General features: G+C 34.9%; 3 protein-coding genes and 1 non-coding gene across 6 annotated transcripts; 2 read left to right on the plus strand and 2 right to left on the minus strand.

Moving 5' to 3' along the window:
* Window positions 1-2,795: 2,795 nt before the first annotated feature.
* LOC136408212 (elongation factor 1-alpha-like) lies at window positions 2,796-4,951 on the plus strand. Its single transcript, XM_066389092.1, has 5 exons — window positions 2,796-3,251; window positions 3,310-3,632; window positions 3,688-3,963; window positions 4,182-4,400; window positions 4,452-4,951. Exons 1-5 carry the CDS (start codon window positions 2,822-2,824, stop codon window positions 4,587-4,589), a joined length of 1,386 nt encoding a protein of 461 aa, XP_066245189.1. The 5' UTR covers window positions 2,796-2,821; the 3' UTR covers window positions 4,590-4,951.
* A 611-nt stretch (window positions 4,952-5,562) lies between these two features.
* On the plus strand, window positions 5,563-9,041 carry LOC136408024 (PR domain zinc finger protein 5-like). 2 transcript variants are annotated; one of them, XM_066388745.1, is made up of 9 exons: window positions 5,563-5,810; window positions 6,119-6,433; window positions 6,493-6,628; window positions 6,676-6,875; window positions 6,927-7,382; window positions 7,435-7,935; window positions 7,993-8,460; window positions 8,513-8,795; window positions 8,924-9,041. In XM_066388745.1, exons 1-9 carry the CDS (start codon window positions 5,631-5,633, stop codon window positions 9,025-9,027), a joined length of 2,643 nt encoding a protein of 880 aa, XP_066244842.1. In that variant the 5' UTR covers window positions 5,563-5,630; the 3' UTR covers window positions 9,028-9,041. The 2 variants fall into 2 exon arrangements, with proteins under 2 accessions (XP_066244842.1, XP_066244849.1); XM_066388752.1 differs by having other exon boundaries at window positions 5,703-5,810; window positions 6,145-6,433.
* Window positions 9,042-9,117: 76 nt separating this feature from the next.
* Window positions 9,118-12,342, minus strand: LOC136408187 (cryptochrome-1-like). 2 transcript variants are annotated; one of them, XM_066389058.1, is made up of 10 exons: window positions 12,177-12,342; window positions 11,992-12,124; window positions 11,552-11,940; window positions 10,558-10,768; window positions 10,299-10,499; window positions 10,091-10,249; window positions 9,896-10,036; window positions 9,694-9,845; window positions 9,465-9,633; window positions 9,118-9,408 (listed from the first exon to the last, which is right to left on the minus strand). In XM_066389058.1, the coding sequence occupies exons 2-10, from the start codon at window positions 12,058-12,060 to the stop codon at window positions 9,271-9,273; spliced, it is 1,629 nt and encodes a 542-aa protein (XP_066245155.1). In that variant the 5' UTR covers window positions 12,061-12,124; window positions 12,177-12,342; the 3' UTR covers window positions 9,118-9,270. The 2 variants fall into 2 exon arrangements, with proteins under 2 accessions (XP_066245155.1, XP_066245146.1); XM_066389049.1 differs by lacking the exon at window positions 12,177-12,342 and having other exon boundaries at window positions 11,992-12,166.
* Window positions 12,343-13,732: 1,390 nt separating this feature from the next.
* On the minus strand, window positions 13,733-13,804 carry TRNAD-GUC (transfer RNA aspartic acid (anticodon GUC)). Its single transcript has one exon. It is a non-coding gene; the product is annotated as a tRNA-Asp (tRNA).
* Window positions 13,805-14,021: the final 217 nt, after the last annotated feature.

Below are 14,021 nucleotides of genomic sequence, written 5' to 3' on the forward strand. Positions count from 1 at the left end.
TTAAAAAGTTGCAGGATTTTATCTCAACAGAGAAGAAATAATTCTTAAAACGCATTTCTAATTATTTTTAAAGCGCACTTAACGCTACATTTGACTTCCTTTGCGCAAAATTCTATTCTAATTTAAAAGTAATTCGTGGTATTAGTGAGTCCAATAATAATAAAAATATAAGCAAAGGACAAACACATAAGAAGAAATGAAGTTTAACTTTTTTAATTTAAATGGATCTCCTTGTGTATTTTCGCATTTTTGGATATTCCACTTTTTAACAGTTTTCGAGTGAATAACACTTGGAGGATCAGATTTTTTAGCTCTTTCCTGGATTAAGACATGGAAAAAATTTGTGTTTTTTTAATTAAAAGATGTAATGAGATATTTGATGCCATCTTGAAAAGATAAGATGAAAATGTTGAATGGTAGTTAGCCACTGTGCCATTCGATGTGTTAAAAATGTCTTTTACTTTGTCTTTATAGCACCTTTTCAGCGTGGTTGAGACAGCTTTAGCCTAGAGAATTGGAGGAGCAACGATCTGAAAAGAAGGAATTGCAATAATAACAGGTGAACGACATTATTACCGCCATTTCTCCTTTTGAAAAGCATGTGGAATTTCTTCATATGGTGCTATAACGTCTCAAAACAGCGGCTTTGCCTCAAAAGCGAGAAATAGCATTTTTGTCATCCACAACTTCAATGTTTCCACTATGTTGTCATAAAATCTGATATTGCAGTAAAACATGGGAAAGCAGACGTTGTCACGAAAAAAGTACAATAATTAGTACGCTTTCTTGGTATCGCTGATTTACAGAGAATTTTTCTAGTATTGTCACTCCATTGACTAAATATTTGCCAAAGGCGAAGAAATTCGAATACAATAAGTCATCTAACAATTCTTTTAGCACGCCAAAGATGCGTCGGTCTCTGGTCCTATTTTTATTTTATCGACATTTTAATTTTCTTTTCTGCGCTGTTTTATGTAATGCTTTAGCACATGCACAAATATGATCTATTATTCATTTAGCGCTCTTAATAGGGTTGTCTTACATTAAATCTGATAGTTCCAACTGATTTTCACAATGAATTTAATTTGACCACTGCATTACAGTTAAGGCAAGAAAAATAATGCAAAAATACCATAAACTATAATCAAAACCAAGGTGGCTCAAAATTTAAAAGTGATACAAGAAGTGCTGAGTCATACTCTATCATATCCCCCTATAACTAGATGAAATTCCCTTTTTCAATCAGTTTCTCAAATATTGCACACTAAACACAAATTTAAAGTACTATTTGAAAAACTAAATTTCACCAAAGGTGCCTTTAAGGATGGAGACATAATATCTGGAAGAATATTGTATTGTTCTAATGCCAATAGTGAAAGTTTCAAATTCTTTACAGGGTGAAAACATCACTTATTTTGGATGTTCATCTCCAAATATACTTTATTTACACATTTAATAGCTGTTAGCTTAGATACGAGCTTAAGAGTGTGAATATTTTGCTAACTTGTTCCTAGTTACTTTTTTCTAGTAGCCTGCCTAGCTCTGAAAGCATTGACCTACATTAATGCTTCAGTGTTTGTCGCGAAAGCTGTCTGGAAATAATCGACCCGGCCCGGGCTGGGTCTACACACAGCCTCAGCTGCAGACTGTATGAAAATCAATATCAAGAATAGGTATACTCTTAAAAATCCACGACAATTTTTCCATTATCTACTTATCATACTTATCAATAATACTCATCCATCACGTTTCTAGAGGGTTTATTATATTTTTTTATATCATGAGCCTAATATCATAATGTGGAAGTGTTTGAATCAAAAACAACATTCTTCACCTATAGCCATTTATTCGTAATAATATTTCATAAGAACAGCAGTACATATTGGGAATAGTTAAATATACAGAATATCCGAAATGATGGTCTAATCTTTTAACAGGGTATCCCACCAGCTATTTTATGGGAAGATCGTCGTATGAAATTTCTTAATTTGGGTCCTTCCTGTCGAGATATTCGAGTTTGAAATTGGTGGAAAAAATCGGTTTTCCTTTTTTTCTTAAATAGTTCCACTTAGATATTTCAATTTTGGTATATGTATATTATCCGCTAGTCGAAGGCTATTTTTTGTCTATTTAACCAATATCACTGAAGGATAGAAATTAGCAACCCTTAACTTTACTTCCTTTATTTTTTGTCATTTTTTCATATAAACAACAGTTTACGTGGAACAAATAAAAATAGCTTTTCTTACTCTTTTAAGCATTTTTTCATCACCGATTATTGATAAACACAGACACGATCGTTATGTAGGAAGTGTTGTGTCAATAAAACGTTCGGATTGCGCTTTTCTTACCTTTCTTTAATTTGGGTCTGAAAGATCGAACTGATATTTAAATATCGCTAACTTTCAAAAAGGAATGCGCGATTTCAGTGCCTATTCTTATAACTGTAGGTAATACCGCCGTATGCATATTCTATCCATTTATTCACTACTATTCGTAGCTTAGAGTCAGTTGTTTATAAATATTTTATAATAATAGACTTAACGGTGATTTATTTGACAACAAGAAACCAACAAAAAAAAACATCAACATAACAACCTATGCTTACGTTTATCAGTTACTAGTGAGTAATGCTTAATAGAGTAAAAAAAACTATTTTTATTTTTTCCTACCCAAACTTTTGGTTGATGTTGTTAAAAGATTTTGCCATAATTCCCAAACACCCTGTATAAGTATATAAGGTTGTTCAAAAGTAATACAAATATTTTCTTACCAAAGATCTTTTGTCTTTTTAGTTGATTGAAAACCACTGATTCCCATCATGGGTAAAGAGAAAACTCACATCAACATCGTCGTAATCGGACATGTCGATTCTGGCAAATCCACCTCCACCGGTCATTTGATCTACAAATGCGGAGGGATCGACAAACGCACCATTGAGAAATTTGAGAAAGAGGCCCAGGAAATGGGCAAAGGATCCTTCAAGTATGCCTGGGTCTTGGATAAGCTGAAAGCCGAAAGAGAGCGAGGAATTACCATTGATATTGCCTTGTGGAAGTTTGAGACTGCTAAATATTACGTGACAATTATCGATGCTCCTGGGCATAGGGATTTTATAAAAAATATGATTACTGGGACTTCTCAAGCTGACTGTGCAGTTTTGATTGTTGCTGCTGGAACTGGGGAGTTTGAGGCAGGGATCTCCAAAAATGGGCAAACAAGGGAGCACGCCCTTTTGGCATTTACTTTAGGTTAGATTTAGTTTCTTATTCCTTTTGCAATAATATTTCACGAAATACTTATATGTAGGTGTGAAGCAACTGATAGTGGGAGTAAACAAGATGGACAATACAGAACCTCCTTACTCTGAGGCCCGTTTCGAAGAAATCAAAAAAGAAGTGTCTTCATATATCAAGAAAATCGGCTTCAATCCGGCCGCGGTTCCGTTTGTCCCGATTTCCGGGTGGCATGGGGACAACATGCTGGAACCCAGCGATAAAATGCCGTGGTTCAAAGGATGGGCAATTGAACGAAAAGAGGGCAAAGCTGAGGGTAAAACTCTTATTGAGGCTTTGGATGCCATTTTGCCTCCATCCAGACCCACCGAGAAGCCTTTGAGATTGCCTTTACAGGTAGATTTTACTCATGTATATGTATTATTTCCATATACAAAGATTTTTTTTTAAGGATGTTTACAAGATTGGTGGAATTGGAACAGTTCCAGTCGGGCGTGTCGAAACGGGCATTTTGAAACCCGGAATGGTAGTTATTTTTGCTCCAGTTGGATTAACTACTGAGGTGAAGAGTGTGGAAATGCACCACGAGGCTCTCCAGGAAGCGGTGCCTGGTGATAATGTCGGATTCAACGTAAAGAACGTTTCAGTTAAGGAATTGAGACGTGGTTTCGTCGCTGGAGATTCGAAAAATAATCCACCTAAAGGGGCCTCTGATTTTACGGCACAGGTACAAAAAAATGCTTTCGTATCTTCAAGGTAAACTTAAATAAAATGATATGATTAAAAAACATATAAAAAAAATTAAAATAATGAAAAACCAAAAGAATTCAAAAGGTGAAAAAATGGTAAAAATAAAAAATAGAGAAAAAAACCTTTACTCACATTTCTATTGCAGGTCTAAACCAAGTTAGTTCAGATTATTGTTAGATTGTAATTTTCCTTTAGGTTATAGTTTTGAACCATCCAGGACAAATAGCGAATGGATACACTCCAGTCTTGGATTGTCACACAGCTCATATCGCTTGCAAATTCGCTGAAATAAAGGAGAAATGCGACCGTCGTACTGGAAAAACCACCGAAGAGAATCCCAAGTCCATTAAATCTGGCGATGCGGCTATAGTAAATTTGGTACCTTCGAAGCCGATGTGTGTGGAATCTTTCCAGGTATTTTTCACTAAGTTTGTAGGGATCGATCTGAATGTTTTTTTACCGCAGGAGTTTCCTCCTTTGGGTCGTTTCGCTGTCCGCGACATGCGTCAAACCGTTGCAGTGGGGGTGATAAAGCAAGTGAACTTCAAAGACACTGCTGGTAAAGTCACGAAGGCCGCGGAAAAGGCCCAGAAGAAGAAATAACTAGACTTAGCAAGGACTTCTGCAGAAGGCCTCTTCATCAATAGTTTCTGTTACTTTTCGAGGTTCCAGCTTATTTATTTCCATCGCAAGGAGTTCCGAAGGAAAACTTGCTTTCAGATATGTTCTAGGTTTTTTTGATAATTTGTTCCACAGACCATCATTGATTTAATTTACCAGTGATTGTCTGTGTTAGTTTCACTTGTATAATTTCAATGACGCTTTTAAGTAACCTCTTAGTGAGTAAATGAGGTATGATTAATCTTTTCAGTTTGTTATTAAATTGATGATTCACTGGCCATCAGTTGAGTGGGAATTGGCTTATTCTGTATAATATGTCCAATAAATATTGGAGATTCCAGCAATTTGAAGATTTTTCTTAGCCAATACCTGGAAATTATAAGCGAACAGAGAAATGGATGATATGAGATCAGAATATTATGAGTATTATATGAGTTTCTTGATAAGGGTGAATGTAGTTTTTCGAAAGAACGTTTTCGCTTTAACACTATCTAATATAAGAACTAGTACTGGAGGAAAGAAATGTGAATTTAAACAATGCTTGAAGTTAAGCTCGGTTTGAAGGCGGTGAATTTGGACATTAATAATGTCATAGAATTGAAAAACTACTTTGATTCGTAGTATCGAAAACCTCTATTAAACACATATTATACAATTGGCATGCAATTAGTAAGCTGAAATATCTTTAAGAAAACGTAATTACCTTTCATTTTTCTACATACTCCACATTGTCTACATAAATATAGATGTCCTACAGTGGCGGTTCAATATTATTTTTATAAAACAGCCGTCCTGAACGAATGTACGGGAGTGCAAAGTGAGCCACAAATATTGCTAGTTATGAAAAGTTTTGTTTACATTTATCATTTCACGACTTAGTAATGTTTTTACACTTTAAACCTTATATTGTTCTACAGGGCTTCCAGAAGTGTTAATGTCACCAACCTAAAACCCCATACCAACGAACAACCTCCATTTTTTTAACTTTCTGTTGGCTTTAGTTAATGATAATTTATAATCAAAATGAACCTAATGATATTCAATCCAGAGGCACTAAACCCTACATTAATTACTAAATATTCCACAAATAATAATGAAGAACCTTTTAAATCCCAAGAAAATGGTGAGGCCCCAGGTGTCTGTGGCATTTGTGGTGGTTCTCACTTTTACCGGCAATGTAAATGTGTAGTTATAACTTCAAAGGTAAGATTAGGGATAAAAGTATTAATATTTATATAAGTTTATTAGGGGCATTCAGTGTGAAAATTGTAAGTAGAATAAATTTGATATAATGCCAAGCTAGCTCAGGATAATAGATTTTGAAAAAATCACTTACCACAAAGTAACAGTTATAATACCATAGAATATTTTCAACCAAACAGACTATTTTTGAGGCTTTGATATTCTCAGAAAGTGTATACCAAATATTTTCAGTACTCTCTCAGAAATGCAAAAAATATCTATTATAACTCACTATAAAATAAAGAAATACATGATGCCCAAAATTCCAGATACTGAACAAACAAATTCCCTCTAGAGCCAGACTGTCACTTCCTGAAAACCTGGAAATAAAATCCCTCTCAGACCAAACCTCTTCAGTATTCACCACCAGCCTGATTCAAACAGGCGTAGAATTTGGGCCCTTTATTGCAAAAAGAAATCTAACACTACATCCAGCCACTCCATTTCCCATTAAAGTATTCATGAACAATGAATCAGATTTGTCTGAGTATTATCTGGATACTGTTGATGAGAGTGATTGTTGCTGGATGATGTTTGTTAAGCCTGCAAGTGATGCTGAGGAGCAAAATTTGATTTGTTATCAAGTAAGCCTGAAGAAGGTTTTTATTTAATAAAATTTCTTATGTTTTGAGAATTATTGTAGGAAGGAGAGGATATATATTTTAGCTCTGTTAGAGATATTCCAGCAGGTGAAGAGTTGCAAGTGTGGTATTCACCATATTATGCTTATAAAATGCAGAAAAACATTTTGAGTCTTAAAGCATCTGAGGCAGAATTAGGTAGGTAATACATTTTTTTATTAACATCATAAAGGGTGTTATTTTAGAGGTTAAACCAGGAGTGCAGGAATTAAATGACTTTATTAAAGACCAGCAGAAAATAATTCCTCGCGTGGTGTGGAATTGTAAATTTTGTTATAAATTAGAGAAAAATGTAACTGATTTTGCCAAGCATTTGTTGACTCATTACATAAGACACAAAAAGATTACCTGTGAGATTTGTCAAATTCGGTTTCGTTTTATTGCTGTAAGTTTATTCAAAGTAAAGTAAAAGGTCAAAAAGAAACATTACTTCCAGGACTACAGACGGCACATGAGGTTTGCTCACGGAGATTCTTTTATTGAAACAGATACCGCGGCTGATGAAAAGAAAATAAAAATTCTTGATTCATCTAAAAAAGAAAGCAAGCAAAAGTTGTCCATTGGAGGTCCCTTAATGACCGAGTGCATTTCTGATAGCCTAGAAAATTCAAACTCTTTCATTCCTAAATCGGATGAAAATCTGTTTGAGCTAGAAACATATGATTACAAAAATATGCTCTTTGAAAGCGACAATTTGCGGTTTAGTCTAGATATTGGGAACTCCATTAGGGATTTTGATGATTTAGAGTTGGATTTGAAAAATAATAAAGATCCAGATGAACAGAAAAATTCTCTATGTGATATTTGTTTGAAAAGATTTTCTAGTGTTAAATCTTTAGCCAGTCACTTGAGGTTGCATGTTGGGCAGTATTTCTGCTCATCCTGCAAAAAGGTAAGTGGAAAACGTGAACTAACTTGACAGTGTACATTTTTTTTCTTTTTAGACTTTTGGAAGACTTGAAAACCTAAAACAACACAAATGCAACCAAACCTATAGTGCCAAATGCCCCAAATGCAATAAAGTCTTCACTCAAAAAAAATACCTTTCCAAACATATTTCAATATATCATGAGCGAAAATTTGCCTGCACTCTGTGCAATCAAATCTGCTATTCCTCTGTAGAACTACAAAATCATAGGTGCAAATCAAATGAGAATAAGAAATTGCTAAAGTGCACTTCATGCCCTAAACAATTTCGTTCATATAGAGGCTTGAAAGTTCATGTAAAGAACAATCATTCAAAAACTCCAAAAAGTGTGGATATAAAATATATTTGTTCGGAATGTAGTGAGACTTTTTCTACAAAAGATATTTATAAGCGGCACGTTGCGTCGCTGCATGAAAGGACTGCCAGGCATGAATGTAGAATTTGTTCTAAGGTTTTTAATAGAAGCGATATTTTAACAAAACATTTGTTGCATATTCACATGATAGGGGCCACTGGAGTAAGTATTGTATTAGATGATTATTCCTATGGTGAAAAAACTTTTATTCATTTTTAGATATTCCCATGCCCAACTTGTAAAAAAGAATTCAAATCCCAGGACTATCTCAAAGTTCACCTAAAAACTCATACTCAATCCAAATTATTCAAATGTGATGGGTGCAATACAACATTTAAATTTTTAAGAAACTTAGTAAGACATACTAAAATGGTCCATAGTAAGCAGGAATTGGGCGTTGGAGACTATGAATGCCCGGTGTGTAATATTAAAGTGAAATTGAAAAGTTCCCTTCAAAGGCACATTAGAAAGAAACATCCAGAAACATATAAGAGTCAATGTGCAGAGGTAAATGCTAAGAGAAAAGAGACTAAACATCAGTTATATAGATGCCCCATTTGTCACCAAACTCGAAAATTTATGGCATCTCTGAAGAAGCACATTGAAATGAAGCATCCAGAAGAATACAAAAATGCTTGCACTCAGTTAGGTGAAACTGAGTATCTAGTGGTGGATAAAGAGAAAAAGGTTTATTTAGTTTCATTCCATTTTTCCCTTAAATATTTATTATGTCCTGTAGAAACCCATTTCTTTCGACGAAGAATTCGACAATTATATGGACCTGCAGAAAACCATCGAAAATATGGATTTCAATATCGATACATGCAATGAAAATCTCTTTAGTGGCAGTGAGACAATCGATCGGTTTCTCAAAGAGCGGAGTGACCAAATTTCCATATTTTGCGCTGAGAGTCCCAAAAATCCTGTTAATAATGAAGTTATTGTCGCAGAAAAGGCCCGAAGTTGGGAGGTTGGTTTGTCTATGCCTGATTTGTGCGAAATGGATTCAGATATTAAATGTGGTAAGTTAATAAATTGTAAAGCACGAAACGAGAATCCGCAATATTGTATTGCAGTAAGTCATTTTTGCACTTTCACTTGTAAATCAATTATTTACATTTCGTGTAAACTAATATTTTCATTATTTTAGGTAAAAATTTACAAACTAATGGAAATATTCTGGAGTCACAAATGACTATTAACGCCTTAAATGATGTAGTTTTGTACGTACTAAATGATAATAAGGGAAATTGAAGATTACTTTTTAAGCTATTTTTGAGACATTGAGATTTATTTCATTATTTACATATTTTTTTGTAAGGGATACGAACTCATACACCCTACTTTTATCCTTAGTTTAGCGTATTTTTATTAAAAGGTTACATTACATACATTTACAAAAAAAACGTGATACGAAAACAAAATATACAAAAAACAATGAAATTACGAAATTTCGTTAGAAAATAAATTAAAATAAAGTCAAATTAAATACACAGCTCAATTTTGATCAGGATTTCCAACACTGAGCAATTCTGGTTGATTTTGATTTTTGTAAGGATTTTGACTTGGTCTCGTATAATTCGAACAGTTTCCAAATGAATCATGGGGTCTGTAATTTGATAATTGTTGATAAACCTGAAAATCATTAAAACGTATAATAAATCACAAAATTCCAAATGCATTATGATCACCTGCTTCATTCTCTGAATGTTAATCCTGCTAACCAGGACATGGTTAACAATAGGCAAGGGATAATCGACTCCTACAGTACATCTAACGCTCTTCTGGACATTTTCCGGGGCCATCCATGGCTCATGAATGTACCGCGTGGGCATATTTTTCAAAACTGGGACGTACTTTCTTCAGGAATAAATATTTATATTATAGAAGTTGTTTGTATTTATTTACTTAGTAAGAGACCTAATATAATCCCCGTTAGGATCTGCTTTTCTCCCGAATTTCACTGGACAGTAACAATGGAAAAACTGCTGGAAAAAGCTGGAACAAGAAAGCCACATCCACATACCCGCGTTTACGGACCAATCACCATCCAGCAACAATTCCTCAAAGACCTGATGTAACAATGAACTATATTGTAACTCATATTATGTTAAAACTCAACCTTCATTCCTTCCTCCCATGAAATCCACAAATCCCCTCTGGTTAAGAAACAAGCCACTGCGTGCCTTGCTACATGATGAATCCAACCTTCTTCCCTTAGTTGAGTCATTATGGCGTCAATCCAAGGGAATCCTGTTTGACCCTTTAAAATATGTAATACTTAGGTATTATTAAATGTCTTGTTTTATATACCAACATTTGCCCATTTAGCTAAAGCCTCAGCGTTTCTATCCCAAGGAATTTGGACACAAATCGGATTTCCGAGCATGCGGTCGAAATTTGGATTTTTGGTGGCTGCGCAGTAGAAAAACTCCCTCCACAGCAATTGTCCATGAAGAGACAATGGTGGGAACGCCTATAAAGATTATTTTACAATAATTCGTGTAATGTGGAACTGAATCAACCTTTTTAATTTTTTTATAGAGATCGGTAAGTTGGTAATAAAACAGACGAGTCGATAAGCAACCAAAGCGTAAATATGGGGAGAGTCCAGTTTGAGAGGGGAGTAGTGATTGGGGGGTCATTTTGGGTCTCCCAAAAGATGCCACCCATGCTTTTCTTTCAAGGTGTTTTTCGAGCCTTGTTAGGGCCTCAGTTTCACCACCCTGTAATAAAAATATGTTGCAATTTCTTTCTGTAACTATATTATTACGTTTTTAATACCTGCCAAACTGGTGGGTTAAGCCCTTCAGTGTTAAAACCCAACTCCTCCAATGTGGGCACCCCAAACTTTTCATCGTGGTCGTCTGAAAGGGGCGTATGAATACCCTCGACAAAACCAGAATTGACCGATGGTTCCGGATGCGGTGGTGAGCCCATACAAGCGATTACCGCCAAGAATTGGTGATATGTCAAAGGGGCTTTACCACCGTTCCTAAACAGAAGAACGAAAACGGTATTTGCAGCTGTGATCATTGCGAAAAACGAATAGTTTTGAGTTAACAAAAATGAGTCACTAGAAGGGTTGTAAAATGATAATGTAAGGCGAATAAAGGGTTGAAGACAGTAATGTAAGATGAAGAATTTTCTTCAAAAACAATTAAAAACGGACGGGCGGAAATCCTCAGTTTCTAAGCAGTTGCGGAATTAAATTTTGAGGTAAAGCGACCGAAAATAACTTAACTTCAAAATATGCCTTCAAGTGAAATTTATCGAACGAGAGCTGAAAACATGATTAAGATTGAATTTATTTGTGGATTATTAGTAGCTTTAATCCAGAAAAACGCGGTTTAAATTTTCAAAAAATTATAAAATATTTTAACAAAAAACTAGTGAAAGGTGCATTCCGGTAGATAGCGCTGGTGGGTCGGGTTTGTGCTGTTGAACTTCGACTATGGCTCAATAGGGGCGTCACCTGATCCCAATTAAAAAACTTTATTCACCATTGTCAAGAAAAGTTCTTACCGACAAATTATTATTATAGATATTGGAATAATCCCGTGTATATTTAAAAGATTCCAAATTTCACGTTTGCTAAGGGAAAATAACCCAACAATTCTGTTATTAGAAAGTTTAAATTAAAATATATCTACTCTTGGTAATTTTACATCTTAACTGCTTTAGTGATCTCGTAAGCGATAGGTCGCTATATTGATTTTTGATGGAAATTTCTTGACCAAAAGTCCTTGTGTTAGTTTTTTTTTTCAAAAAAACCTACCTGTCAATAATATTCTGCAACTGATATAAAGTATGAGAAACCTTCTGCACCACAGTGATCCCAAGTTCCTTGCAAAGGGCTGTGATATTGTGGTCCCTCACCCTCCCAAAGGGCTCTGGGTCCTCTTCAAAAGTGAGGGCTGTTATTCCCCATTCCTTAAAGAGTTTCGGTAGGGCATCTGCGGGTTGTCCTCGAATGACAAACAGCCTCGAATTTAATCTTCTGAGGCTGCGATCCAAGTCTTCAAGACATTGAAGCAGGAACCTCCATTTGTTAATCCCGACATTGGAGGACCCTGCAAACCACGGGTCCAGCACGAAAACGCAACGAAAGGTTGAGGCTCCTTTCAGACCTTCCCTTAAAGAGGGGTTGTCGTGTAATCTTAAGCCCTTAAAATATTGTTAAAATTTTAGCGATTTTCTTTTGTTGGTAATTCGTACCTTTCTGAACCAATGAACTGTGTGCTTCCCCTCCCGGTGGGCCGCTCCTTCACTTCCAACGACGTTCATCTATTAAGGCAAATCCTCTCCATATTCACATCCTTATGAACTACATGATTGTTTATGAGTAACACTGAAAAAGCACAGTTACTTTTCTGAACAAAATAAAAACATTTAAGTTTGACCTCTCTGGATAAGACAAACACTCGATTGCTCATAACTGCGTCCAACGCAACGTGATCCTTAAATCTGGATGACTCTCATTGGGGGGCCGCGATCATGTGATCATCTAAGTCACGTTTCAATCGGCGTGTTTACCAGGGCGAATTTACATGTTTTATAAGCCCATGCAGGGTTACGTGCTTTATGGGGTTGAAAAGAGTCAGATAATGCGGGTTTTTATAATAGAGTTAAGGGATATGTGACCATTGTCTTATTAACGTGGAGCTTTAGGTAATTTTTCACTCTCAGGAATAAAGTTAATAATAATAGAAAGTAGCGCATAGGATTTTTATAATTCGGAGGAATTTTTAACACTTTGAAGGAAATGCGAAGCGAAAGCGCAATAAATAAAACGATTTTTGTTACCTTTCGCATTACAATAAACGATAATGGTCAAATTTCTCTTTATTCGAATAATGATAAGCGTAATAAAAGCAAATTGATGGACGTAACAAGCGATCTCGATCTTTATATTCGCGTTAACCTGCTTATAACTCCATTGAAAGTTAAGGTGATAGCAATTTTCAATAGTAATCAGTGGTAATAAAGTGGCAAACAAATAGACAACCATTTGAACTACTTCTGTTTACATATTTTTGTGTCGTTTTATATCTTAGAAAGCAAATTATGAGAGGAAAGTGAAGGAAAACGAAAGAAATTCATAACTGTACACAAAATTGCAACGCAGAACCCACGACTGACCCTGATGTTGGTTCGTAATGCGTGATTTCACGCATCTTTGGCAGGCGAAATATGCAGTTTTAAGCTTAGTATTGAAGTTTTACTCCGAACTGTAGGGAATTCCAGAGAAGTTTTTTTCAGATGCACTCAGTCCGGTTATCATATATACAAAGTGTTTCAAAAAGAAAGGACCATAGGTTGAGAGTGGATAGACCATCTAAAATGTTGTTAAATTAAATAAAAGTATATTAAATAGGTCAATTTTAGAGAACTGCCCGAAGAGGTAGCAAGGAAATTCATTGCCTGAGCTATCAATGAGTAATACCAAGAAATATGGAATTTCAGATTCAGATTTTCCTCTTCTGTAGGTCGTTACGTTGGGTTCGAAAAGACACTTTACCCAACAAAAACTATCCTTACTTATAGGAAATTTAACATAGATTTTAAATGTGTAGTCGTATTTGTGTTTTAAGTGGTAGGTTTTAAGGTGGTAGTTTTAAGTGGTAGAAATAATAGGTTTAGATTAAAAAAAAGTCGGGTTTTCAATGAAATATACTAAAATACCCATATCTCGAAGAATAGTAAGGGTAAGGCCTTCATTCTGACTATATTTAATTACATTTTAAATGGTTCATCCATCCTCAACCCTTTCTTTTTGAATTACCCTGTATACTTCAAATAATTCAATCCAAACTCTTGAAAAAACCAAGTAAAACCCAAATTTCGAGTGTTTTAGCTGCAAAAAGAGGATTTAAATTTTTTTTTTTTTAATTTTAAAACTCCGATGATCAAAAAAATTTTTGGTTTCCCGGCAATTAAATTAATAATAAAAAAAGTCCTCTCCGGCCGGGAATCGAACCCGGGTCTCCCGCGTGACAGGCGGGGATACTGACCACTATACTACCGAAGACTTAAAAGTATGTCCTATAATCACTTTTATATTCATCTTGAAAATCAAATATTATAGATAAAAATTGTAATATAATAATTTTTAGGAAGAAAAACTAATAAATTCTATATATCTGCACATATAACGTCTTAAATCTAAAATTTCTTATAAATAAATATTACTTATCTTAATGATATTAAATTTAAAAATGTTTAAATATTTTTTTAAACGTTTAGAC

The sequence above is a fragment of the Euwallacea similis genome, chromosome 1 (genome assembly GCF_039881205.1).
Source record: "Euwallacea similis isolate ESF13 chromosome 1, ESF131.1, whole genome shotgun sequence".
Taxonomy (NCBI): Eukaryota; Metazoa; Arthropoda; class Insecta; order Coleoptera; family Curculionidae; genus Euwallacea; species Euwallacea similis.

What these genes read in the sequence shown, in the direction of transcription:
- LOC136408024 (XM_066388745.1), top strand. Translation starts at nt 5,631, where the DNA reads ATGAACCTAATGATATTCAATCCAGAGGCACTAAACCCTACATTAATT. An exon ending in GTGTAGTTATAACTTCAAAG is followed by an intron (nt 5,811 to 6,118) that starts GTAAGATTAGGG and finishes CCAAAATTCCAG; the next exon opens with ATACTGAACAAACAAATTCC. An exon ending in TCTGCTCATCCTGCAAAAAG is followed by an intron (nt 7,383 to 7,434) that starts GTAAGTGGAAAA and finishes TTTTCTTTTTAG; the next exon opens with ACTTTTGGAAGACTTGAAAA.
- LOC136408212 (XM_066389092.1), top strand. Translation starts at nt 2,822, where the DNA reads ATGGGTAAAGAGAAAACTCACATCAACATCGTCGTAATCGGACATGTC. An exon ending in CCTTTTGGCATTTACTTTAG is followed by an intron (nt 3,252 to 3,309) that starts GTTAGATTTAGT and finishes ACTTATATGTAG; the next exon opens with GTGTGAAGCAACTGATAGTG. An exon ending in CTTTGAGATTGCCTTTACAG is followed by an intron (nt 3,633 to 3,687) that starts GTAGATTTTACT and finishes TTTTTTTTTAAG; the next exon opens with GATGTTTACAAGATTGGTGG.
- LOC136408187 (XM_066389058.1), bottom strand. Translation starts at nt 12,060, where the DNA reads ATGAACGTCGTTGGAAGTGAAGGAGCGGCCCACCGGGAGGGGAAGCAC. An exon ending in TCTATAAAAAAATTAAAAAG is followed by an intron (nt 10,250 to 10,298) that starts GTTGATTCAGTT and finishes TAATCTTTATAG; the next exon opens with GCGTTCCCACCATTGTCTCT. An exon ending in CTTTAGCTAAATGGGCAAAT is followed by an intron (nt 10,037 to 10,090) that starts GTTGGTATATAA and finishes CATATTTTAAAG; the next exon opens with GGTCAAACAGGATTCCCTTG.